This window comes from Puma concolor, chromosome D4 (assembly GCF_028749965.1).
Source record: "Puma concolor isolate L17-30 chromosome D4, mPumCon1.1.hap2, whole genome shotgun sequence".
In the NCBI taxonomy this organism is placed as follows: domain Eukaryota; kingdom Metazoa; phylum Chordata; class Mammalia; order Carnivora; family Felidae; genus Puma; species Puma concolor.
In genome coordinates, this window is record NC_141679.1 from 12,201,330 (window position 1) to 12,228,194 (window position 26,865).

Sequence of the window (26,865 nt, forward strand, 5' to 3'; positions counted from 1 at the left end):
AGCCCTGGGATCCACCTACCTCTTCATCGTGACACTCGAACTGGTACATCCAAAAATTCTCCATCTCTCCGGGTGCTATCTGGGCAGCAGGGCGAGCTCTGGTGCCTCTACTTGTGAGCTGAGGCTAACTCCTGACCTCAGCGCCCGTCTGGTGGACTGTTTCCAGGGTGTTAGATGCACAAGTCGATAACGCAACTTGTAACAGGAGATGTGACCACCTCCCGGGGTGTCCGGCTCATCGGCATTAACCCCTGGGCGCCCGAAAGGCCCCCGGCAGTCGTATGTCACTGGTCGCGCGCCATCACCTGATGTCTGTGAGAAGGGGCCGGCCTACCCCTTCTGGCAGTGACGCCTACTATTTCTGGGGAAAATAAACTCGGATCTGAGGTGCAACCAGAAACTTTCACACACTCTAAACTCTGCTACGTTTATAGAACCTGTGAAAAAGCACGCAGCTCATGTGTAAAGGAGGGGTGGAAGGTGGGAAACGGGGGCCCTCTCGGTGCCTGCATCAGAATGCACCTGGGCACACGGTGCCATGCAGGGCCCATGCCTCTGCAGGCCAGGACGCTGAATGTAGACACGCCACCCCGTACATTTGCTGCGTGCCCCCAATATCCTTGCACTGCACCCCGAGTAAGGGGGATGTGGCAGGCGAGCCCTACAAACACACCAAAGAAAGCTGTCCCCAGGGCCAGCATGGTTTGACCCAAATCAACAGGTAATCTCAAGTCAGGCTCAAGAGCTGGGCCATGTCCACTGGCCCTCGGCAGAGGAGAGGAAGGTCAAGACAAATGCAGGTGGAAAAACGAACTGGAGGAAGCTCGTGGAAACAGGTGGCCAGGCTGGTTCCGAGGGCTGAAGATGGGACACAGACCTCCCAGCGCCGATCTACTTCGTAACACGCCATGGCAATGGGGAAGGATGCGGGTGCAAGAGAGAAGGAGGGCCCGGAGCACCCGCGAGACTCAGCCTTAATGCTGGCTTCAGCCTTTCTTCTCACCAAGCCCTTTATCACACATGCTGACAGGTCTTTCTTTGCGTCTTCTTGGTTAGTGAGCTGTGATAGGGTCAAAAGGTAGAAAAAAGAGAAGCCAAGGACCTGAACAGTTCACAGCTGCAAAATCCACCCATGCTGTGGCTTCCTGTGCTGTGGCCAACTCTGCAGGCCAGAGTTGGAAACAGGGTGTCCTTCTCTCTCCCTCTTGCCATGTTTCTGGCCATGCCTGCTGGTAGTCAGACTGCACCTACTATAATCCAGGTCGGTGTGATGCAATTCCTATAGCTGTCGGTCCCCATTCAAGAAAGCCCCTTTCAAAATGGCGAGCAGTGCAGGAGCCCATTTACAGCACTGGGCATCTCTCAAATGCTTTCTTCTTTCCATTAACTATTTAAAAGACAGAAAATCTCTGGGTGTTGATTCTCAAGTGTCCAGATTGAACACTCCCCACCTGTGGACTCTCCCGAACTCATGGGAGAAGCCATTTCCCCCACTATCATTCTTCAACATTGCTTTGGTTTGGATTCGTGAACCACTGAGGGCAGGCTGAAGCCATTACAATCTTCACTGCTGCTATGGAAAGCTTATAATATGTTCAGTTATTAACCAGAGAACCACCATAATCAGACAAACCATGAAGAAAACCACTAGGCCTTCGGCAAAGTTACAGAAAATGTCTACACGTAGTGTCCTGTTGGCACACAGAATTCAGAATTCTTTCCCTGGCTCTCTTATTTTCATTCTTTCCTTCCTTTAATGTTCAATCAGCACCTGAAACCTACTTAATTATTCACCACTGCCTTCTCCATACTTCATCAATAATAGATAAAACCTGTGATGGAAAACGACCCGCAGCAAGGGGCTGGTTGAGACGGGAGCATAAAGAATCAATCCACACTCCACACCTGAGGGAGAAGTCCGGGCAACAAGAAGAGAGCCGGCCTCAAGGGCTGTTCCCTCCTGCATGGATCTCTTAGTCCAATGAGACCTTCGACTCTGTGCCTCTCAGCTTCTTCTGCACCATGGTATACGGAAGTCATAAATTCATACAACACACTGGGTCCAGAGGCTGGATGATGCTTCCAGGGTGGAATGCAACATGCCCAATGGCCAAGGTCACCCCCCCAAAGTTCAGTGGGGATCATGAGGATCTGATCAAAAAGCTCTGCCCTGGAGCGCCTGGGTGGCTCAGTCAGTTGAGCATCTGACTTGGGCTCAGGTCATGATCTCACGGTTCGTGGGTTCGAGCCCCATGTCAGGCTCTGTGCTGACAGCTTGGAGCCTGCTTTGGATTCTGGGCCTCCCTCTCTCTCTGCCCGTCCCCTGTTCACGCGCTAAGATAAACACTGGAAAAAATATTTAAAAAAACCACTCCAACTTATGAAGGAGTCTTTATAGCAAATTCCTTTGACACTGGCAGACCCTTGAGAATAAAGATAAAATCCACTCCTCGTGAAGAATCCTTCAGGACAATCCCTCCTGTGCCCCATGCCCATAGGCTGTCCTGAGTCCCAGCTCCTCCAATGTGGCTGCCCCGCTCACGTCTGTGCTGGCCCATGCACCCAGGCTGCTTCACGCCTTGTTGGCCACTTCCAGATCGGCAGATCCACCTCTTCTCAGCCAGACAACGAAACAGATACAGCCTCAGAGGTGGGAGAGACCAACAAGGTCAGCTGGGGGTGGACAAGCCATGCTGTGTCCTCGGGTTTTAAGTCCACCATTCCTTTGGTGTCATGTGACAGACACGAGATGTGGTAGGCAGACTTCGCAAATGGCCCTGTGAGCCCCATCCCTGGGTGTCCAGACACTGTGTGATCCCCTCCTTAGGGAGGGAGCGTGGGCTAGTGACTTAGCCTAAGCAATCAAATACAGCATAGGTGATGGGCTGTCACTCTGTGAGTGCATTACGACAGGCTGTGACATCTACCTTGCTATCAGCCTCTATGGCCTTCTCATCTTGCTTGCTTTATCAAGTAAGTTGCCCTACAGGAGAGTGCCCGTGGGGCACCGAGGATGCCTCTGGCTGGCAGTCAGGTGGGAACCGAGGCCTGGAGTCCAACAGCCCCTTGAGGAGCTGAATCCTGCCAAGAAGCAAATGACCTTGGGAATATGTCTCTCCCCAGTAGAGCCTGAAGGCTACCGCAGGCCAGGGACACTTGACTGCAGCCTCTGAGAGACCCTAAAGGAGAGGACCAGCCAAGCCAGGCCAGATTCCTGACCACAGACGCTGTGAGATGACCACTGTGGTTTGTTTTAGGTCAGTGTTCTGGGGCAATTTGTTACTGAGCAGGAGATACTGAGACACTACATAAGGCTTCAGATGAAAGCATCGTGAACAGAGGAGGCCTGGAGGGGTCTGGCTGAGGGCGCACGGAAGGACTAGCCTAGAGTGGCTCGTAAACTCTGCACAGGCAGGGTCTGTGTCTATTCCAAGCAGAGCCTGTGTCTCAGTTGCTGCTATATTCCCGGTGTCTTGCACAGTGCCTGACCCATAGGAGCAACTTGAAGATATTTACTGAACGAGCTGATGAGAAATTGTGAGACAGACTTTGATCTGTGACCTGGGCCAGTAACCGAAACTCATCCTGGTTCACCAACAAAATGAAGCAGAAGAGCGTAGCTGTGCGGCCGGGCCCTGTTTCTTATTCATAGACGATTTCCTGTGTGTAGCTGGTGCTTAATGAAACCCGAAAGTGTTATCAGGGGAACAAGTGTAACAACTCAACCCAATCACTGTATGGTACTTGGCACGGCAGAGGTTTAGGAACATTTGTTCCTTTCACATCACTCACTTCAGGAAAGCTTCCTGTCGGGGAGGTCTGCTTGGTGAAATACACTGGGGCCCATCTTTGCTCTCCTGGTAGATCCTTTGTTCTAAGGTTATTCCTCTGGATAATCTTCTGGGATGTTGACCTAGAGGGTCTGCCAAGCACCCCCCCCCCCTTTTTGTGAACATAGAAAAAAGAACAAAGTTGGCTTTAATGGTCCTCACTGGGATGTACAATCTTCCATGGCAGGCCAGGAGGACACTCTGAGATGAGGAGGCTTACAGTCTAGTCCTTTCCAGAACACAAACGGGAACAGAATAGAGCTAACTATTCCAGTGCAATGTTCCCCTCCCCCTCTCCCCATCACCACTCACTCCCTCACATGCCAAGAATACACTTCTTCCAGCCAGGGATTGATCCACTTGGGGGAAACCAAGGCCCTCAGTAAACATCTGTCCATCCTAAAGTCTGTCTACTTGACTTCAGATCCTATCTCAACTCCATCCCTTGCTACTCAGATCCTAGAAAAACTACAGCTGGCTGCAACTCCCTGAGGAGGTGTGGCCCGGCGAGGGGCAACCTCTCAGTTCAAAATACCTTAACAGGAACCCTTCACAAAAACAGACTCCTTCAGCAGCGGAACAATTGTTTCCTTTGCCCTTGTATGCTTGAGAATACAACTGGAAGGTCAACAGGAGAAGGTGCTGCTAACAAGTCTTAATGAATTAGCATGTGCACTTGACCTTGGTCAATAGTTTCCTAGCAACAGTCAAAAAAAAAAAATCCACCAAGGCTGATGCTGATTTCAAGGCAGGGGGAGAAGAAGAGAGGACAAGGAGGAGGTGACTCAAGGCATCCAAGGCTGAGAGGAAGCCAGGGCACCTCTCCACCCTCATTCGTTGTCTTTCTCAAAACTCAAGAAAAAAAAAGTGGGTGCAAAAGCGCACATGATCAGGGCAGGTGTTAACATCGAGCCCTCACTTACCAGGATTTGGGCATTATTCCCTTCTTGGCTGGCTTCTAAGAAGTGTTAGTGTTCAAATGTCCTCCTGCCTCAACAGACTTTCTCCAACCAGCCTCTCGAATGGAGGACGCCCATAAAAGGCAAATGTTACCTGAACTGGGTGGTCTATGTTGCCATTAGCACTAATTAGCAGCCCAGTGTGACTTAATCGGACAGCCCTGGAAAACATGGCTGACCATACGGTGCTGCTGCAGGCGGAAAGGGGGACCTCGGGTCACTGCGGTGCCTCACCAGGGTGGGCAGCACAGCGAGGGCTCACGCGGGCTCCAAGCGCTGCGGGGAAGCAAAGGGAAACACCAGCACAGAGAAGGTGAAGAAGGGGTGCTATGGGCAACTCCCTCTAATTCACAATTTGCCAATGGCCCACCCTAAATGTTTCGTGAGCTCCGACCTACGAAGGCAACGAATGCACTACACTTGTGCTTCTCAAGTCACATTTCCGCAGGGGACTCCGTGTCTGGGAAATCCCCTTTTCTCACGGGTCACCCTGGGGAATAAATCTAACTCATTTTACTGACGAGGAAACTAGCTTGAGGAAGAGAGCAGCTGAACGTAACTGCAGCAGATCCACTGCAGGGCCAAGATTTACACATAACGAATACTTAGTGGGCGTCCACTTTGGGCGACGTGCTCTAATACAAGACGAGGAAAGAACGCTGTGCCTTCAGCTGACTGACAGTGAATCAAAGAGGCAACAGACTCATGCTTTACGAGACAGGAGAAAATAAGGTCATAAAGGATTAAGTGTTAGACTGTAGTCCACAGTTTAAGTTGGTGGTTACCAATTCTGAGCGGGCCTGAGAAATACTGATCCCATCACCCAACATCCTGATTCTAATCAGGAAGCTTGGAATCTTGGGAATCATCTATTTAGAGAGTGGGGCCTTGGTGCCACTGAATGGGACTGTGGTGTGGACAGAAGTGAGAGCCTGTAAGATGTGCGGCATGGGAGCAAGTTTGGGTAAACAGAAGTAAATTTGGAATTCATAAGTACGAAGCCAACGAGTGAGGTGAGTCTAGGTGCTGGGGGATGGGAATCCTTACACACCGAAGGAGCCATGTGGTCTCGATCCAGTGGGGTCTGTCTAGTCATGCCTGGAATTTACACTAAGAAATTAGTTCCTGGGGGAATCTCTTTATCTTTGCCCAAGACAAAGGGAATCAGATATCCAGGGTGATTTGCCCTCTAAAGCTCTGTGAAATGCGTCAAAGACATTGACTGGTAGGCTGAGGCCCCGGGTCACATAACCCAGATATATTCAGCTACTGTGCCTAGAAAGCTGAGGCCAAAATGTCCAGCCCAGCTCTGAATTTTCTTCGATCCATTACTCTTCTTTAAAAATTTTTTTTAACGTTTATTTTTGAGAAACAGAGACAGACCACGAGTGGGGGAGGGGCAGAGAGAGAGGGAGACACAGAATCTGAAGCAGGCTCCAGGCTCTGAGCTGTCAGCACAGAGCCCAACATGGGTCTCGAACCTGCAAACCATGAGATCACGACCTGAGCCGAAGTCGGACGCTTAACCAACTCAGCCACCCAGGCACCCCCCACCCCCCAATTCATTACTATTCTTATTAAGTTTTTGGTGTCCTGCTGGCAGGGCCTGACCCACTGAAGAAATCAGTTAGGCACACCAAGCACACAGTTGAGTGCCTGTTATCCCAACACCCTCTCTATGGCTATTCTCAAGAAAGTGGCCACTGAAAACTGCCTCAAAGCTAGCGGGTTGAGAGACTGCATTCTGTATTGAGAACATGCTGCCCGTTAGCCTTGTAATGGGAGTGGGTCTCATTTGGAAGATGATCATGTCTATAGATAAATCATATTTCATAATTCCCTAAGACTACAAGGCCCAGGTTTAATTGGGTTACCACCTTATATGCCAGTTTCCAGCATTGCTTTTGAGAAGTTCAATACCATTTTGAGGGTGATCAAATGACGGTGATTCCTGACCATTTGGGACCTGTTATAACTTCTTGGCAAGCCCGCAGGATCCTCTCTTCCTCCTGTCTGTTCTGAAATTTCTGTGCCCCCTGCCTTTTTTAATTTTTACATCACTGTTCTAGGTACCCAGGGCAATCTTTTTGCCAGGCAGTTCTCAACATCTTTTGTTTCACGATTTCTCCATTTTATCTATGTTCTTACTTACTTTTCATTCCTTTTGCCTTCATTGTTCTACTTTCTGGATGATTCCCTCAACTTTGTCCTCTTCCTACTGAAAGATTTTTAAAATTTTTAATTTCTGCTATCATATTTGCTAGTCAAAAAATTGGGGGCAGGAATTTTTTTTAAAGATGGCATCCTATTCTTTTTTTTTAATGTTTATTTATTTTTGAGAGACAGAGAAAGAGAGAGTGTGTGAGCAGGGGAGGGGCAGAGACAGCAGGAGACACAGAATCCAAAGCAGGCTCAAGGCTCTGAGCTGTCAGCACAGAGTCTGACACAGGGCTTGAACCCACGGACTGAAAGATCATGACCTGAGCTGAAGTCAGATGCTTAACTGACCTGGGCCCCCAGGCACCCTGATGGTGTCCTACCCCCTTTTAAAAATTTTTTTTAATGTTTATTTATTTTTGAGAGAGACAGAGACAGAATGCAAGTGGGTTAGCGGCAGAGAGAGAGGGAGACACAGAATCCGAAACAGGGTCCAGGCTCCGAGCTGTCAGCACAGAGCCCGACATGGGGCTCGAACTCACAAGCTGTGACATCATGACCTGAGCCAAAGTCAGATGCTCAACGGACCTAGCTGCCCAGGTGCCCTGATGGTGTCCTATTCTAATTCGATGGCTCCCTTATTTTCTCCTTTCTGAGGATACTAATAAGTATCTTATGGTTTTCTCTTGCTCAGCGCACTGCTTTGATTTCTTCAAGTACCTTTCTCCGTTTCCTTTTTTGTGCCTTTGTCTTTCTTGTTATCGATGTTCTTCAGATGTTTGGTGATCCTTGGGTGTCCACTCATTTAACAACAGTGGGTCCCCAAAAAGCCCAGTGGAAGATTCACGAGAGGCAGGAAACTTCACTGCAGTGAGATCAGGCGGGGACCCAGGTGTTCTGTCGGGAAAGCCCCAAACATGAGTTATCTGTAGTTATTTGCTCTTGGGCCTGTCTCCTCCGGGTCGGGGGGGGGGGGGGGGGCGGAGGAGGGGAATACTCTAACCTCCTGCAAGGGGCCAGGGGCGGGTGGGTTCTAAGCCTGACAGCTAAGAATTCTAAGGCATTCTCAGCCTCTCACTACTTAGTAGGCCCTGTGTTCTCCAAGGTGCCTCATTCCCATTTTTAGCAGTGACTAGTGTCCCTAGGTCCAGGGCTTCTCTGGGTCACCCTTTCCTTTACAGTAAACTTTCCACCCTCTGTGGGGCCAGGGGGCAGGGGGTGGTAACCTGGCGCCTGAGCTGGAGAAGGAATCTAATGTTTCCGGTGACAGACTTTCCAAACCATCTTTTTTTTTTTTTTTTCTCAGCCATATGCCAGCCACCTGAGGTATGCGGGGTCTCTAATTCCTGAACCTTTCTGGGGGAATTCATGGCACGAATCCTCACAGACATTTAGCAGAGTCAACAGAAACCTATCAGTGTATTAGTCGGTATTGATCAGGCCAGGCTGTGTAACAACCACTCCACATCCCCAAGGCTTAGAACAACACAAGTGTATTCCTCTCTCATGCTACATGTCCCCAGGGTCATCAGGGAGCCCTGCTCATCACGGTCCCTTGGGACCCGTGCTGAGAGAGGTTCCGCCATCTTATGCCCCATCATGTTTTTTTTTTTAAATATTTTTATTTATATTTGAGAGAGAGAGACAGAGACAGCACGAGTGGGGGAGGGGCAGAGAGAGAGGGAGACACAGACTCAGAAGGAGGTTCCAAGCTGGAAGCACAGAGCCCGATGCGGGGCTAGAACTCGTGAACTGCGAGATCGCGACCTGAGCCGAAGTCGGACGCCCAACCGACCGAGCCACCCAGGCGCCTCTGACCCCATCATCTTAACACGAGGCTTCAGGGCTCCTGCTCAGAAGGAGCATCGCACATCACCACTCCCACGTTAGAGGCCACGCCCAACTTCCAGGGGGTGGGCGAGAGCTGCACCGGGCTCCCTGTGCTTGAAGGAAGAGGACAACTGGAAGCCCCGGGGAGCACCAATGTCTCCTGCAGCCAGCCCCACTTCGGGGTCCTGGCAGTGTGTTCTTTTCTGCTGCTGTCTCCTGGTGGCTTTACATCTTTTTCTTATTTTACCGTCCTTTTAGTGCAGCTCTGTGAGTAGAGATAAACACCATTTCCAGCTGCACAACACCCACTCAAAACAGCCACAACCCTCCAAATGACGCCAGATGCCTGTTACTCCCCATCTCTCTGATTCCACCATGCTCTGTTCTCTACTCAGAACGAGTTTTTAAATTTTAGTTTTGAGAGAGAGAGAGAGAGAGAGATATTGAAGGGGAGGGGCAGAAAGAGAGAGGCAGAGAGAGAATACCAAGCAGGCTCGGAACTGTCAGCCTCTGTGCTGACACGGGGCTCGAACTCTGTCACCGCAGAGCCTGATGGGGGGTTCAAACTCATGAACCGTGAGTGAGATCATGACCTGGGCCGAAATCAAGATTCAGACACTTAACCAACTGAGCCATCCAGGTGCCCCGCAGAACGATTTCTGTTGGCTAAAGAGAGACTGGTAGATTGTGAAACTTTTCAGAACTGGTCATTCCTTAACAATTTTTCCAGAAGGGGTTTGGGAGGGAGTTTTCAAACAGATGAGGAATAGAGAAATCTTTACTAGAAGCAAAGCACTTAAGTATTGGTACAATTTTCCAGAAACAAGTATTTTCTTTTAAAAAATTTTTTTCAACATTTATTTTTGAGAGAGACAACGCAAGCAGGGGAGGGGCAGAGAGAGAGGGAGACAGAATCCGAAGCAGGCTCCAGGCTCCGAGCCGTCAGCACAGAGCCTGACGCAGGGCTGGAACCCACGAACCATGAGATCATGACCTGAGCCGAAGTCAGACACTTAACTGACTGACTGAGCCACCCAGGCGCCCCTGAAAACAATTATTTTCGATCGGTGCTGGGCCTCTAGTATATGTTCAAGTTCTGGCTAATGAGCAATCCCATTTTCACATTTCATACGACTCGCTCACAAACAAATGCCACTTTGCTCCAGGAAAGAGCAAAACTCGGAAGCAGATGCAGCCCATCAGCGGTTCTCTCTGGCACGTTGGTAATGCAGGTGGTTTTTATTTCCTTCTATTTACTCACTGTAGTTTCTTATCATGCCATTTGACAATGCACTGCTCCTACAGCAAGAAATCCAAGGCCCCTTGTCCAGGTCTGCTGACCACGATCACAAGGGGACAGTCCCCTTTGCTAAAACCAGACCTGGGCTAATAAAAGATTTAGCGAAGTCTCAAAACCACAGATCTCGCATGGGCCGACTGTCCAGAGGATACATTCGTTTCCTGCGAATCAGTGGTTCTTAATCTTTTATATGTTTTAGAATCACAGGGAGAATTTACAAAATGAAGTAAACCAAAGCAAACAAAACCAAAACATATCCCTGGCCCCCACCCTAGGTATTCCAATTTGGAAAGGAAAGGCAGTAATTTGTATTTTTAACAAAAATACACTCTCCCAGCAGACTTTGGGCCACACTTTTTTAACAGTGCTTTTTCATTTTCTACAATAGCATACACAGAGCATTCAGTAACTATTTTTTGATGCTAAGATGGAAATCAACATAATGTATATACTTCTATTTTCCTCTCATGATGCCATCCAAGAGGTAAGAAATGAAGATCTTTCCTTTTTTAAAAAAAAACCTTTTAATGTTTTATTTTTGAGAGAGAGAGAGAGAGAGAGAGAGAGAGACACGGAGGGAGGGAGGGGCAGAGAGCGAGGAGGACAGAAGATCCAAAGTGGGCTCTGTGCTGAGAGCAGAGAGCCCAATGCGGGGCTTGAACTCATGAACCATGAGATCATGACCTGAGCCGAAGCGAAACGCTCAAACAACTGAACCACCCAGGTGCCCGTAAGGTCCTTCCTATGAATGTGTCAAGACAGATGGAATAAAACCCACAAATCCAAACAGCTTAAAAATGACAGGCAGAGTATTTTAACTAAAGCACAGGTTTTGGCTTTTGCTTTGCATTAACTCTTCATAACCTAGTAAGCCCTACTCACCAATCTCTGACCATCAAGCTGAATTTCTGACAGAATGAATTTCTAACGCATCATCCGATATCCTATCATAATTCTAGCTTTTGAATGAAGCATCGTGTAAGAGGCTTAAGTTGTTCTCCCAGTTCAAATGAATCAAAGCAAGCCCCAGCCCCAATGTGGGCCGTGTTGTGGGTTCGTCGTGAGGCCGCAGGGACCACAGGGTGAAGTCGGTTACGTCAAGGAGCTAGTGTATGTGAGAAAAAAGACAGCAACTGGACTTAATGCTCCTGCTACTTCTTTCCTGATGGCTTTCCGAGTTTCTAAAAGGATGTAGAACCCAGTCTTTTGCCACCTTCTTACTCTTTTTTTGAAAAATTTTTAATGTTTATTTTATTTTGTTTTGAGAGAGACAGACAGACAGACAGGGGTAAGTGGGGGAGTGGCAGAGAGAGAGAGGGAGATACAGAATCCAAAGCAGGCTCCAGGCTCTGAGCTATCAGCACAGAGCCGGACGCGGGGCTTGAACCCACACACCACAGAGATCATGACCTGAGCCCAAGTCGGACGCTTAACCGACTGAGCCACCCAGGCACCCCGACCATCTCCTTACTTTTGAAAATCCGCTCCACTTCCCCTACATTTGCAAAATGCCGCCGTATTTCCTTTCTTGCCAGAAGGAACCTGGCGGCAGCTGGAGGCCAAGGGGAAGACTACATGTGAGTGCACCTGTCTTTCACTGCTGGCATGTGACAAGAGAAGGGAGACGCAGAGCATTGCTGAACTACCTGATTCAATGCTGCCCCCCTGCTGGGGAGGACGCAGATCCATTCCCAACCAGTTTCCCACCTTTCCCGAAAGGTGCCAGTGATTTAATTAGCTACCAGCAAATGTTGACTGTTACTGAAAGAGGAGGTGAATGATACCCCTGACCTCTAAAGCCCTTCACGCATAAGTCGAACGAACAAACAGCTTCCAATAATGGCTTCTCACTCCAAAACATGGACTGAGAAATAACCTGGTGCAACCACAGGATGCAGAATTAAATGAAATTGAATTTAACCTCCTAAACCTTCTTTTAGTCCAAGCTCCCATTTTAAATGAAAATGCCTAAAAATTATTCAAGAGAAGCTTTAGTGCCAGGCTGTGGAGGCAAAGGTTAGCCTTCTCGATTTATTTTGAATGGACTGTGACATCCAAGCTTACCAGCTTATCAAATTTCTTAGATATTTCAAAAATGGAAAATAAAACATTAGCAGGGGCAGCAAGAGCCTTCCGTACATTTTCCCAACGAAGCACAATTCGGTTTAAAACCCCAAACAGGACTTTTGTGGAGAAGGGTGCCCGGGCTCCCTTACTGCAAGCCACAACGTGAGGCACAGTGTGGGTGAAAAACTGCAGAAACTTCTGGCAGGAAAACTCTCAGAAGGATTCCCTTGATGCCCTCCAAAAGGTGCCACAATGGCGGTTCCAAACTGTTAAGGGATTACTTTAAGAAAGTGGCTCTCAAGTGGTGGTCCTGTGGCCAACAGCATCAGTACCACCTGGGACCCTGTTAGTTGACCCTCAACTTCACCTGAGCCCTGTGATTCTGGAAAACAGCAAAGGTAAGGAAACCTCCCCCCTTCCCTTTTGTGTTCTGGAAATAGCTTACTGCAAAGACCACCCCCCCCCTCCCCGCCATGACTCACCTAAGACTCACAGGAGTCCCCTTGATTACCTATGACAAGGTCAGACACAGACCCTTCAAATTCACTTTTGCCTGAAAAATGATTAGCTAACTGTCCATCAGTCAGAACAAAATGTCGGTTAATTAATCTTTGCCCGAACCTTTTTTGTTCCTCCAGGTCCTTGAACTTTTGGCCAGCCTACAACCCTTCCTGAAGGGCCCCTCTGGGTGGGAACAGGCTGGCCTCCAGTTAAAACACACTGTTGTCTGCAAGGCATTCAAGCCACACTTTCATCCCTGTTCCCCATGCCTCCTTCTTTCCAGCCCACTTTGCTCCTCCCTATAAAAAAGACCCTCTTTTTGCCCAGCCACAGAGAACCTTGCAGATTCTACAGCCAGAGAATTTAGTTATGAAGAGTTAATACAAAGCAAAAGCCAAAACCTGTGCTTTATTTAAAATATTCTGCCTGTCATGGCATGTGACCGCTATATGCCCGCCCATCCCCTGTTACAAAAGAACCTTTCTCCCCTTTGCAAAAAAGCGTTTCCAACCGAGTCTCTCCTTGCTCAACCCACATGTGGTTTTTACTTGACGTGAAAATTACAAATTCTCCGGTCGCCTGGGTGGCTCCGTTAAACCTCTGACTTCGGCTCAGGTCATGATCTCAGGTTCCTGTGGGTTTGAGGCCCGCATTGGGCTCTGTGCTGACAGCTCAGAGCTGGAGCCTGCTTAGAATTCTGTCTGCCCCCCACCCCCCGCCCCTCCCCTGCTCGTGCTTTGTCTCTCTCCAAAATAAATGTTAAAAAAATTTTAAAAATAAAATTCTCGTGTCCCACCCCTGGGGCTTCTAAGTGAGAAATGAGGGGTGGGAAGAGTGTGATGTGTCTAGAAATCAATTTCTGAACACACGTTCCAGGCACCATTTGAGAACCACCGATTTACAGCCATCCCTCTAAAGGTCTGATAAGTGGCTTCAACACTTAAACGCCGATCCACCTGTGTTTCACTCAGGGATGCTTAAACACAAGCTGCTCCCGAGGCTCCACGTGGGCGCGATTTTAGCGTCCCCCCACCCCAGGACCCCTTTTCTCGTGAAGTCATTTCCCGATGGCAAGCAAGGCCACGCGCGCAGCTGGAGCCCAAACCCGCGCGTACTTACATCTCCATCCACCGGCCTCTGGTCGTCACAATCCCTGGTGGGGCTAATGTCCTGGCGCATGACCCAGATGGGCTCTTTGGGCTCGTCGGGGGTGTAAGGCGAACGGATGGTCCTGGTTTTCACCTCCTCGATGGCCTCTTTGATGTCCTTGATGGCCAGCGAGATGGCATCCCTTTTCTCCTTGCTGTACCGCTGCCCCGCCTCGCCGCCCGCGGTGCCCGCCGCCCGCTGCTGCCCCGCCAGCGCCTGCAGCTCGGGGCTGTCAGGGCGGCCCCCGCCCGGGGTGGGGGCGCGCTCCAGGTCCTGCTCGGCCTCTGGCATGTCCTCGGCCGCCTTGTCGAGGCTCTGCGAGCTCATGCTCTGCTTGACCTCGGCCACAATCTGATCGATGTCCTCCTCCTGCTCGTAGCTGTCCATACGCGGGTAGGGCGCGAACTCCGCCTCCTTCTCGGGGCTGTCGGACTCGCCGTCGGAGCGCTCGTCGTAGTGGTGCAGCCGCGCGCCCAGGGCCTCCTGGCGATACGCGGCGGCCTCGTCGCGCTCCTGCTCGTACAGCCGCAGCCCGTCGCGCGCCTCCAGCTCGGGCGCGTCCCCGATCTCCTCGTACACGTGCTCCTGGAGGCCCCCGTAGTCGGCGTAGGGCTCGGCGTAGGGCTCGTCCTCGCCGCGGTGGAACAGCCGGTGCGTGTACACGTAGCCCGAGTAGGCCGCGTTCATCGCCTCCTCGTGCTCCAGCGAGTGGAAGTGCAGGTGGTTGGGCAGCGCGCGGCGGTGCGTGGCCTCGGCGTGCTCGGCCTCCGCCTGCTCCGTGTACTCCTCGGCCTCGGGCCGGTACTGCACCGCGTAGGCGCTCTCGTCCTCGGGGTCCTGCGCGCGCTCCGCGTCGTAGCCGTCGCGGGCCGCGGCGATCACGTCGCCCTCGGCCGTGTCCGTGTGGTTGTGGAAGCCGCTCTCCGTGCTGGCCGAGCGCGCCAGGCACTCCCCGCGCTCCTCCTCCTCCTGCTGCCCCGGCGGGGCGCGCGGGTCCTCGACGGCGCGCCCGGGGCGGCCCGCATAGCGCTGCTGCTGCTCCTCCACCTCGGGGTGCTCCAGGTCGGCCTCCACCGACTCGTTCACCTCCCCGCCTGCCGCCTCGTCGGTCACCTCCACCTCCGCGGAGCCCTCCAAGTGGTTCATGGTGGGCGTCGGGCCGGCTGGGAGAGAGGCTGGGCCAGAGGCTGGGCCGGCTCACTGCGTGCTCATTTTGCTCCACCCGGCTGGGAAGACAAGAAGGGGAGGGGCTGTTAACGAGCTTCACACCGTTCTGGGCTGAGCACCCAGAGAAACCGTAAAAACAGCTGCTATTGACCCCTTCTGAATCCGGGTCAATGAAAAAAAAAAAGATTGCAAATTTAAACTCAGCCCGACAGCACACAGTTCATTTTCTGCATTGCATGTATCGTAATTTGTAATTACATATCTACTTGTCTAATTGCTTGCTGGCTTTCTCCTTTCCCCACCCCTCAGACTGAGAGCCTCGCGAGCGGTTTGTTTTCCCTCCACCAAGCTTACTATTCAGGTTCCATTTCTGATGCATATGAATAAAGAGTACTACTAAATTGAATGAGCCAATTGACACATTTTCCATCTGCTAAGGGATAAATCTCTCCAAATTAAACTAGGATCCTGGATACTTTAGAAACGGTTCTTTAAATAAATTTCAAGGGGAAAAAATCATCTCGAAATGTTTTGAGCTACTGCTGTCAATACAAATATACAGCCATTCGGAGGCAGGCTACCTACCCTCAGAGGGTTCTTGTCCTGTCTGTCATTACTGGCTCTGTTACCTGGGACCGGTGGCTTAATTTTCTGAGCCTCCACTGTGAGAACCCACTCATTTCCTACAGCTGTTCCACAGGGCAAAGACTCTGTGTTCAAGTAAGTTTGGGAAATGCTGACTTACAGTTGACTTTTCATTGTGAAGAATCTAGGAGTAAGACACAAGATGTGGGGGTTCCCAAATTTGTGTGACTAGGAACCCCCCCACACCTTTTTCCCCTAGAGGCCAAAGTTCTGACAAATACATGTAAAGAAACACTAACTAGTGTACTTCCCATATACCCTGGACCTAAAAATTCTTTGACTCTATGAATTACCATGATAGCCGGTACTGGGTATGTGAAAATTATGGCTAATTTCTTAAAAATATAGGTATATCGGGGCGCCTGGGTGGCTCAGTCGATTAAGCGTCCGACTTCAGCTCAGGTCACGATGTCGCGGTCCGTGAGTTCGAGCCCCGCATCGGCTCTGGGCTGATGGCTCAGAGCCTGGAGCCTGTTTCACATTCTGTGCCTCCCTCTCTCTTTGCCCCTCCCCCGTTCATGCTCTGTCTCTCTCTGTCTCAAAAATAAATAAAAAAGGGGCGCCTGGGTGGTGCAGTCGGTTAAGCGTCCGACTTCAGCCAGGTCACGATCTCGCGGTCCGGGAGTTCGAGCCCCGCATCAGGCTCTGGGCTGATGGCTCAGAGCCTGGAGCCTGTTTCACATTCTGTGTCTCCCTCTCTCTCTGCCCCTCCCCCGTTCATGCTCTGTCTCTCTCTGTCCCAAAAATAAATAAACGTTGAAAAAAAAAATTTTTTTTTTAAAAAAATAATAAATAAATAAATAAACCTTAAAAAAATTAAAAAAAACATATGGGTGTATCTCGGGCGCCTGGGTGGCTCAGTCAGTTGCCCAGCTCTTGATTTCCTTGGCTCAGGTCATGATCTCATGGTCGTGGGATCGAGCCCTACATCGGGCTCCACGCTGAGCATGGAGGCTGCTTGGTCTCTTTCCCTCTCTCTCTGCTGCCTCCCCTCCCGCCCCCCCAAATAAGTAAACATTCAAAAAAATATAGGTATGTCTCTACCTATTTCCAGAGAAACCTGTAGAGACAGATTTGGTTTCAACTTCTCTCACTTATTCTTATCACATATTATTATGCTTATTTATGGCATAATGTGTCCAGTGTATGGAAATAAATATAAAGGATGTACAGAATAACAAAAACAGGTAGGATCCGTATGATTTCAAGACACCTGCAATAAATGGGTTCAATAATAAGTAGGCTTTTCTTATAGTGTTCTTTTGGAGAATCCACGTTACAATTGGACAAAATGGATGGGCATGAACTTTTTTAAAATTATTTTTTAATGTTTATTCATTTTTGAGAGAGAGTTAGTGAGTACAAGCAGGGGAGGGGCAGAGAAAGAGGGAGACAGAAGAATCTGAAGCAGGCTCCAGGCTCTAAGCTGACAGCACAGCTGTCGAACTCATGAACCGTGAGATCATGACCTGAGCCGAAGTCGGACGCTTAACCGAATGAGCCACCCAGGCGCCCTGGGATGTGAACTCTTCAGTGGAGCTAGCAGAAAGCTCCAGGAGGCATTTGATTGACTGTCTAATATTGCAATGGAATACATTCTACTCAGCTCCCCACCACAACCATGGGAATTTCCTTCCAGCACTATGACAATCTCAGCAGTAAAGGAGGGCATTTGGAGCTACCGAGTTCACCTTTAAGCAGAAATATCCTCCTCCCCCATTTTTTCATGGATCCACCCCCTTCCCTCCCCTTGGCTGACTGACACGCCAGAAGAAAACAATGATGGTTTACTAGAGATGGTCAATCCTTCTTGCTTGCTTTCCTTGACAGGAGTCCCACTTCATACCAATGAGACCCAGTCTCCTCATGAAAATTGTGGCCTCTCCTCACTAATGCCTGAGAAGAGGAACTAGGCCTAGGCATGAGAAGGTTTTCCAGAAGCAAGTACGAGGTTCTGTTCAGACTTTGGTGGATGGTTAATGCTTTGACCAGAAGAGGCAGGTATTGGTGCTGAGGCCCCTGGTTCAGTGGCCTCGCAGGGATCGTGGAAAATACAAAACAAATATCCAGTTGAGTACAACACATAGACAAGAACAGTGTACCCACATTTCCTTTATGAAGACTCTCTGGATAAGGCAACAAATTAAAAACTAATGTACAAATCTCAGTCTCACAGACACAAAGCAAGCGTTCACAGAGAGGGATCCTGAACATACCAAACACTTCCCTGGGTACCATTATCCTGAGATATGTCAGCCGTGTGTGGTTAGTGCTGGAAATACAATAAACAGCAGACAAGGCGTGTGAATGGCCAGTGCAACAATTCATGATAACCACATGTAGAATTGGCCAAAACACTGTCTCCAGTGAAAATTTTACTGATGAACATCTATTGATATATGTATTAAAAAGAAGTTTTAGTTTATTCTGGGTAAAAATGGCAAACGGTGCCCTCTCCTAGAGCACTTACTGATTCAATGGAGATGGGGTTTCCGTGCACGTATGTACACAAAATCATGGCCAAGAAATTTACAAGAAGCCCACCCTCTGGGGAGAATGCCGTTAAAATAATGTTGTAGCGTACCATGGAGATTTCTAAGTGCATTGTCCTCATACCCCCATCCCCCAGCCTCAGGGGAGTATTTATTCATGGAGTATTTATATTTCACTCAGTGTCACAGTTTCAAGAATATAGTTTGGGTTGTGATCTTGGCAAGGTGAATTAAAATCTTTCAAAGGTAACATACCTTCACCTCAGCAGTTCTACTTAGAGAAATCTAAAGGGAAAACTCAAATGTGGACAAAGACCTTTTTCACGGTATGTGCTTAAAAAGCAAAGAATGTCGTCCCCTCACCTCCTTGCCCAAACTGATGACCAAGTCCATTGTTTTCCTACCTCCTGCATCACCCTCACTGCCACTGTCTTGCCTTGGTCCGTCTCACCTACACAATTATTTCCTTGGCTAATGTCTCAGCCCCCTCCAGACCATTTTCCCCAGGGCTAGCTGGATGATCTTTCCAAAATACAAATCTGAAGCCCATAACCCTATTTCTCAGACTCTTTAATGGTTCCCCTCTGGTGCACGGTACAAATGCTTAGCCAACTCTACCAGGCACTCATAGGCATTTTTACCCCATGACTTGTTTAATCCTCACTCTAGCCTATGAAGAGAGTCCTCTTCTACCCTCTTTCTAGGGAGAATTATCAGCTATTTTAAAACTGTGGAAATGGGGGTCCCTGGGTGGCTCTGTCAGTTAAGCATCTGGCTCTTCATCTTGGCTTAGGTCATGATCTCACGGTACATGAGTTGGAGCCCGGCGTTGGGGTCTGTGCTGATGGCGCAGAGCCTGCTTGGGATTTTGTCTCTCCTTCTTTCTGCCCTTCACCTACTTGTTCTCTCTCTTTCTCTCTCTCTCTCTCTCTCTCTCTCTCACTCTCTCTCTCTCTCTCTCTGTCAAAATAAATACAAAAACTAAAACTGAGCAAATGGAGGCACCATGGGGGTAGGTGATTGCCCCGGGACACATAAGCCATGGAGATGCTGGAACTGGCACCTACCCTCACTGTCCAGCTTTAGCTCTTCGTTCCTGAGTCCTACTCCCTGCAAACAAAGCCCAAGAGCCACATCACTCCTCCGGCGTCATGCCACACTTCACCAGCACCCCATGTTCTAACACCCCTAGTGCTGACCCTAACTGCCTTCCCTACTCTCAGATTATTTTTCACCTAGATTTGGTAAATCTTTCTCATTTTTGGTGAATCTTTCTTGTCTTCCCCAGAGCAAGTTCACACCTGAGGACTGTCTATTATATGCCAGCCTCCATGCAATGGGAGGCACTGGGGCAGAGTGGTGACCAAGGTAGACAGGCTTCTCTGGTTCTTTTTTTTTTTTTTTTTTTTTTTAATGTTTACTTATTTATTTTTTGAGACAGAGAGAGACAGAGTATGAACGGGGGAGGGTCAGAGAGAGAGGGAGACACAGAATCCGAAACAGGCTCCAGGCTCTGAGCTGTCAGCACAGAGCCCGACGCGGGGCTCGAACTCACAGACCGCGAGATCATGACCTGAGCCAAAGTCGGACGCTTAACCGACTGAGCCACCCAGGCGCCCCAAGGCTTCTCTGATTCTTGAAGCCTCCACTTTATGCATGGGGTGGGGGGAAAGGGGAGGGAGGTGAAGAGAAAAGAGAGGGGAACAGACAGTGATTATGTAAGTACATAAACAGGATAGGTCCGAATAGTGAAATGTCTTATGAAGAAACTGAAACAGTGAAGGCATAGCAGGTCACCAAGAAGAGGGAGTTATGTAGATAGTGGCCAGAGGAGGTGATGTTTGAGCTGGGGCCCGAATGATAAGGAAGGGGGCGGCCGTGTAAAAATCTGAGGGCAGGGCCATGAGCAAGAAGGCACTTGCTATGTTCAAGGGCAGAAGCAATGTTTGTGAGTGCAAAAGGGGTGGTGTGGATGGAAATGAGGATGGGGAGATGGAAAGCGCTGGCAAGGCTGGTACATCATGGTAAAGAGTTGGGATTTTATCTCAAGTGTATTGGTATGCCATTGACTGGTTTCAATCAGCCGAGTGATAAGGTTTAATTAACCCCTCACTTTGTCCCCACTTTACTTTGTCTATTATATACACACACACACACACACACACACACACACACAAGATATGTGTATACGTGTGTGTGTGTGTATATATATATGTATATATACATATATGTATATATATATATGTACATATATATGCCAGGCATATATATCACATATATACGTGAGATATATCTATATCTATATCTATATCTATATCTATATCTATATCTATATCTATATCTATATCTATATCTATATCTATATCTATATCTATATCTATATCTATATAGATATCTATATAGATATCTATATAGATATCTATCTATATATCTCTCTCTATATATATATCTATATATAGAGAGAGATATATAGATAGATATCTATATATATATATGGCACAGCACCTGTCACACTAAGCAACAATTCTTTATAAATAAGAAGTCCTTAGGAAAAGACGGCTTGTCACTTATCTTTGATTCCCCACTGATAAGCACAGAGGGTGCACAGTTGGTAGTCAATGATGTTTTAGTGATTAAAAGGAAAAAATCTGTTTGCCCCCAGTATTTGGGGCCCTCTGGCCATTGGCATGCTTAGCCTCTGGAGAACTCATTTCTTCTTTCTCTCATGAATCTTTGCTGCACTCATCCACCCACGCACCTCCTCCACTTTCCTTTTCCCTTTTTTTAAATAAACAAAATTATTTTTATTTGAGAGAGAGAAAAAAAGAGAGTAGGCCTGGGAGAGGAGCAGAAACAGAGAGAGAAAATCCCAAGTAAGCTTCATGCTCAGTGTGGAGCCCAACACAGGGCTCAATCCCACGACCCTGAGATCATGACCTGAGCTGATACTAAGAGTCGGACGCTCAACCAGGTGCCTCTCCTCTACCTTCTTCTGATTCTGTAAGTTCCCAAAGAACTCTAGCGATCCAGTGTTTTCCTACATTTGAACGTATTGATCCAGTTGACATTTATTAGATATGTATCAGGTAGCATGCAAAGGCAAAAAGCATAGAAGAGTTTCTAATGCATGGTTCCAGGCTTTAAGGGCAGACGGCTCTAATAATTATAATACCTGCTGATAATGATAATACTTATACAAAATAGAAAGAGGTTCAAGCCACCAAAGGAGCCCAAACCAACACCACCAAAGAAGGTGTTGTTAGAACAACAACCACATCTGCATCCCCTTAGTGAGTAATATGAGTCCTGCAGTTCTTACAGGGTCTAATGTCATGAGCTCTTAAGCATCTGAGAACTGAGGCCTGGGAGAAGAGTGCCTTCATCCAATCAATGGCCTTGACTAGGACCCTTGTGCCTCTGGAGGCTAGGGCAAAGGGAGGAGAAGCAGCTGGATGAAGAAAATCAGTCCCCCTCTATAAAAATGTTGTGTGATCTGGAAGACAGAGGCAAGACAGTCCTGCAGGAGCTCCGACACAACATGAAGAGGGGTTTCTGTGCTGTCCTCGCTCTAGGAGTGAGGGAATCCAGGCTGCCTGTGGTGAAGCACAGGTGCCTTTCTAGCCCTTAGTACTGGAATGTTCTACAGCCAGCTAGAAAAGGTTAACAAAAGAAAGGAACTCCGCTGCAGTGCACCATTTATAAATAGAACATTTCACAATTCAGCAGCTGAATCCAGGTATCTCAGACTGTTAGCTGAGACTCATGTTGGTTTGGGATTAATGGAAGGGAAGGCTGTAAATGACTTTGGTTGATCTGTCCTTAAGGAGTCATTGATAAGAATTTAAAATAGACTGTCCCTTTTAACATTTTCAGAAGTAGTTTTAGAAAATAGGTCTGACTGAAGACAAAATGCACTGTGAAAAATAACAAAAGAAGTCCTATCAGGTGGTTAGCATGGAGGTCTGGGGGACAGTGATACAGGTGGAAGGAAAACATGTGGTGGTGGGGGGCAGAGACACAGGAAAAGAATAGGACTGATGGTACTAACCATCCTCTCCCCTGGGGGGAAGAAAGCTAGAAGGAACAATATGATTCCGTGTATTTGTTTTTATATTTTTGTGTACATTTAAGAAGTACAAATAGCTCCTGTAGACTTAAGGAATGTTGCTCATTGTCTCCTGCCAGCGTTGGAAGGAGAGTCCTATTTCTTTGGACTGTAACCTGTCCTAATCCACCTGCATCCATGTCCATCCACATACATTTCCTGTCAACACGATGTCTGCCACCAAGCCACTGCAGGGGCTGCTGATGCCCCTGAGGCCGTGGTAATATATTAATCTCCAAAATAACAATCAGTTCTGGTTGCCGAACAGGATTGTGCCCTCAATGCTGTATGCGTACATGTGCGCGCGCGCACACACACACACACACACACACACACACACACACACACATCCATCCACACAGGCTGGGAGATTAATGGTTCTCATTAAAAAAAAAAAAAAAGGTGACAGAATAAGAATACCCAGGTATTCTTACCCATCATCCCTACTCTATAAATATGTTTTCCTTCTAGAAGTTAGATCAACTGTGAATCCAAAGGACAACGAGAACCCCATGGAAATCAACTTTCTAAACTCAATGCATCTATTTACAAGGGTGACAGATAGAAGACAGAAATTTAAAAAATAGAGTTCATTAAAGCTTAATCTCCTTTGATTCATTTGGAAATTAAATGTAATGATACTGGGAGCTAAGATGGATAGAGAACACACATTTCTCCATCCTAAAATCATTTCCAGTTTAAATAGATTCACATGGTCAGGAAAGCCTCCTTACACAGCACATCTTACCCAAGTGAAATATTATTTTGTTTCCCTGGATATTCCTGTGCCTGAAATTGGGAAGCTTGGCTTGATAGATAGTACTGGTAATGATTTCAGAGTGAGGTGAGCACTTGCACCCAAGGAGTATTGATGAATGGCCAGATGTCAACCAGGGTGAGGTCTCTGTGGTTGGAACGCAGGGCTGTGTCCTTGACCCTGTTCTGCTTTGCAGAGAACATGTGGGCTGGACATCCTCAGTTTCCCTTGCAGGTGGCCCACTCCAAATGGCTTTACATGATGGCTCCCTTCCATTTTCTTCAGGCTTATGGGTGGTAGGGGTGGTGGGGATCTCTCTATTCAACTATCTGCCTATCTGCATATTACCTAATTTGAGTTCCCCATCTATTACCTGCTGGGACCCTGATACCAAATGTGTGATGCCCATGTTGTCAGATGACAAAAAAATCACTTAAAGACAGATGTAAAACAATAAATACTAGAGCTATAGTAAACATCACGGAGGTGGCACCCTAATGGGAAATACTATACCAGGCTCTGCTGTGTCTTCTCAGCCCCACTGTACTCCTTCTCCAGAGGCTACATGGGATCAGGGAATTGACATGGAAAATCCACACAGGAAACATTATGGGCATAAAAGACTGTCTGCCTGTCTGTCTGTCTTGTCTGGGCCTCCACCTCTACATTTCTCCTCTTCCAAGGACAGAAGCCACTTGACATCGTATTGCCCTAGTCTGTCAACTGCAGGCATAGCCTGTTCTCAGTCTCTATTCAGTCCTAATTTGAGACCTAGCTTTCCCCCTCACTCCAGAATTAGGATCTGGCCTCAGATCTTCCATCCAGTGATTCAATTTATTCCCCTGGGCACAGACTGCCCCAAAGTTGGCTGCTTCAACACCATGGATGCCCCATTTTCTGGGTCAAGAACGCTAATGGCTTTTTTGGATGGCCACTCATTGATGGTCCCCATAGCCTTTAGAGATGGTGGAATGCCTGCTGAATTAAACTTTCATCCACACATGCAGCTGAACTTGTCTTTCAGCACCTGCCCAACAATAGGTGGTTGGTTTCTTGTCCTATGTTTCAAGGCCATTGCCTTTGCTCAGAATGCTTTGGCCACTCCTTTATTGCAACAGCTTTCAAAGTCAATTTCTGGGATATGAAGTTAACAGCAAATTGTTCCCAGTATTCTATTCTAATATAAAGTCTGTTGATTTTTGCCATCAAAGGATTATCCCTCCCCTCATTTACAAGAGTTGGCTAGGAATGGCGCTTGATATTCTTCAAATATCAAAGTTATGTCTAAAGGATGTCATCATCCATACACTTAATGAGATATCGTAGTGGTTAAGGGGACAGGTGTGGGTGGCAGACTGCCTCCACCGCAACATGGTTTCATCACTTACTTGTGACGCATCACCACTTTCTTTGACTTTGGATAACTTATAGCAAATGATCGAATTTTATCATTTCTAAAATGGGGATAGTACTTGCATCACAGGGTTATTGGATGATCCGACTTATATATATAACACACCACAGTGCCTGATACATTGTAAGTGCTACCTGAGATTCATTAGCATATTTTCTGCACACATCATAATTAGTATTTCACAGATCAATACATAGTTTTTAGAAAGCAAAAAAAAAAATATTAAAACCAACGACGCTAATATAAATGCATTGAGCACATGGTACCCTTATTATTACTCTTTCCCAAAGAAGTCTATGTTGGGATGGAAAATAAGTATTTAAGCTACTTCTAATCATCTTGAAGTAAGGCTGGGCATAAACAAATCCACCAAATAATTATCACAAACCCGACTATGCGTGTAGACCAATACACGTGGTGCTCTCCATACTGTGTTTCTTACCCTCACTACAGTCCCAGTGGGAATTACTGTCCCCAACTGCTAATTTTGTTTTTGTTTTTGTTTGTTTTGTTTTTTCATTGGGGCTTTAACCACAATTTTGTTTTATTTATTTTTTTATTTTTTATATAATTTATTGTCAAATTGGTTTCCATACAACACCCAGTGTTCATCCCAACAGGTGTCCTCCTCAATGCCCATCACCCACTTTCCCCTCTCCCCCACCCCCATCAACCCTCAGTTTGTTCTCAGTATTTAAGAGTCTCTTATGGTTTGCCCCCTTCCCTCTCTGTAACTTTTTTTTCTCCCCTTCCCCTCCCCCCGAGTCTTCTGTTAAGTTTCTCAGGATCCACATATGAATGAAAACATATGGTATCTGTCTTTTTCTGCCTGACTTATTTCACTTAGCATAATACTCTCCAGTTCCATCCACGTTGCTACAAATGGCCAGATTTCATTCTTTCTCATTGCCAAGTAGTATTCCATTGTATATATAAACCACATCTTCTTTATCCATTCGTCAGTTGATGGACATTTAGGCTCTTTCCATAATTTGGCTGTTCCCAACTGCTAATTTTGAAACAGAGGCTCAGATGGCTTAAATAACTTGTCCAAGGTCACTCAGTGCTGAAAGGGTTGGCTGTAGAGTCGTCTGGATCTCACTGTTCATGTTTTTCTTATTACATTTTACTGAGCATATAAAGTGATGTGATTGATTTTTTTTAAACAAACATCAAAATTGGGGTAATCCCATTTAGAATAGTCACCTTGGCAGATTCTATACTCACATGTTCCAAGGGCAGTCACTGCCTTTGCTCAAAACACTTTGGCCACTCCTCTATTGGAATTGATTTCAAAGTTAATTTAAAGGTTTTGAAGCTACCAGCAAATCGTTTTCAATATTCTATACTCATACTTAGTTATATTTGATTTCTGACCTCAAAGGGTATCATCCAGATTTATTATCCACCTAATTTACAAGATTGGGCTGTGAATGCTGTTTGATGTTCTCCGAATATCAAATCTATCCCTAAAGGATGAAGGTGTGCACCAGCCAAGATTATTAAAAAGACTTCAAGCTCTGAAGTCAATTCCAAAAGATGGCTTAAAAATTGTTTGGCCAATGGCCACATCTTTACCATAAGCTTTTATCTTTGCAGGTAACCAGAGGGCCAGAGGTCGTCCGAATGAATGCATTCTTGTGTAATTACCGCAAAATCAGGTTCATTACTTTCACCCGCCTTGAAATCTGTACAATTGTGGCCAACACTAACTGGGCAGGGAAATTAATTCATCTTCTTGGAATAATTCAGTCGTGCCAATCCAAGAGCCCTGATCACAACCCAGCCTTTGATTAAAGAGAAAAATCTGAATTTCTGTAGACTTCCTTATTGTCTGGCTCTTCATCTAGCATTTTAACAATTGAATCATTCATTCATCATTCTTATTTCATTAAAACACAGGAAATAAGCTTAAGGCAGTCACAGAAACTCAGAGGGGAAATCTTGCAAATTTTCTAGAAAATTCAAGGAATGTTTTCTGGAAATCAAAGCCGATTAAAAGTCTATCTGAATTTTTGTGAAAGGCACCTGGTATAAAATCACACATATCTGCATAATCCATATGTATGGTTTAATAGACTTGGCATTCTTTTTTCTGTTACAATCTCCTTTTTCACACCCCTATTCAACTTCTTTTCCTTACCCCCCACTACATTTACTATCTCTGTTGCTACATTACACGAGTTCAGGAGTATTAAATCACCAGTTGTAAGCAATCTGGCTCATTGTCCCAATATTTCTGTTATTACACAGAAAGCCATGCACACTCAGCACTATAGTGTTAAAGATAGTAAATCTCTAAAATCAGTTCAGCTACGTTAGTTTTCAGAGGCTCACTACTTCACACTGCAAAAGTACATGGAAACAGGGGAATATCAGGCTGAGGATGAACTGAACAGTAATTCATTAAAATGGAGTCTTTCCTTTGAGATCACATCACCTCAAATTTACTGCTACTGTTACTTTTACAAATTATTTGCCTCATTAGAATG

General features: G+C 47.1%; 1 protein-coding gene across 6 annotated transcripts in view; it reads right to left on the minus strand.

Annotated features, from left to right (window-relative positions):
* The window catches only part of APBA1 (amyloid beta precursor protein binding family A member 1), a 203,598-nt gene that overhangs the window by 51,601 nt on the left and 125,132 nt on the right, over positions 1-26,865 (minus strand). For all 6 annotated transcript variants that reach the window (XM_086684974.1, XM_086684978.1, XM_086684977.1 and 3 more), the window contains exon 2: positions 13,764-15,019. In XM_086684974.1, coding sequence (XP_086541100.1) covers positions 13,764-14,939 — 1,176 coding nt within the window. In that variant the 5' untranslated portion in view covers positions 14,940-15,019. The remainder of the gene's footprint in view (positions 1-13,763; positions 15,020-26,865) is intronic.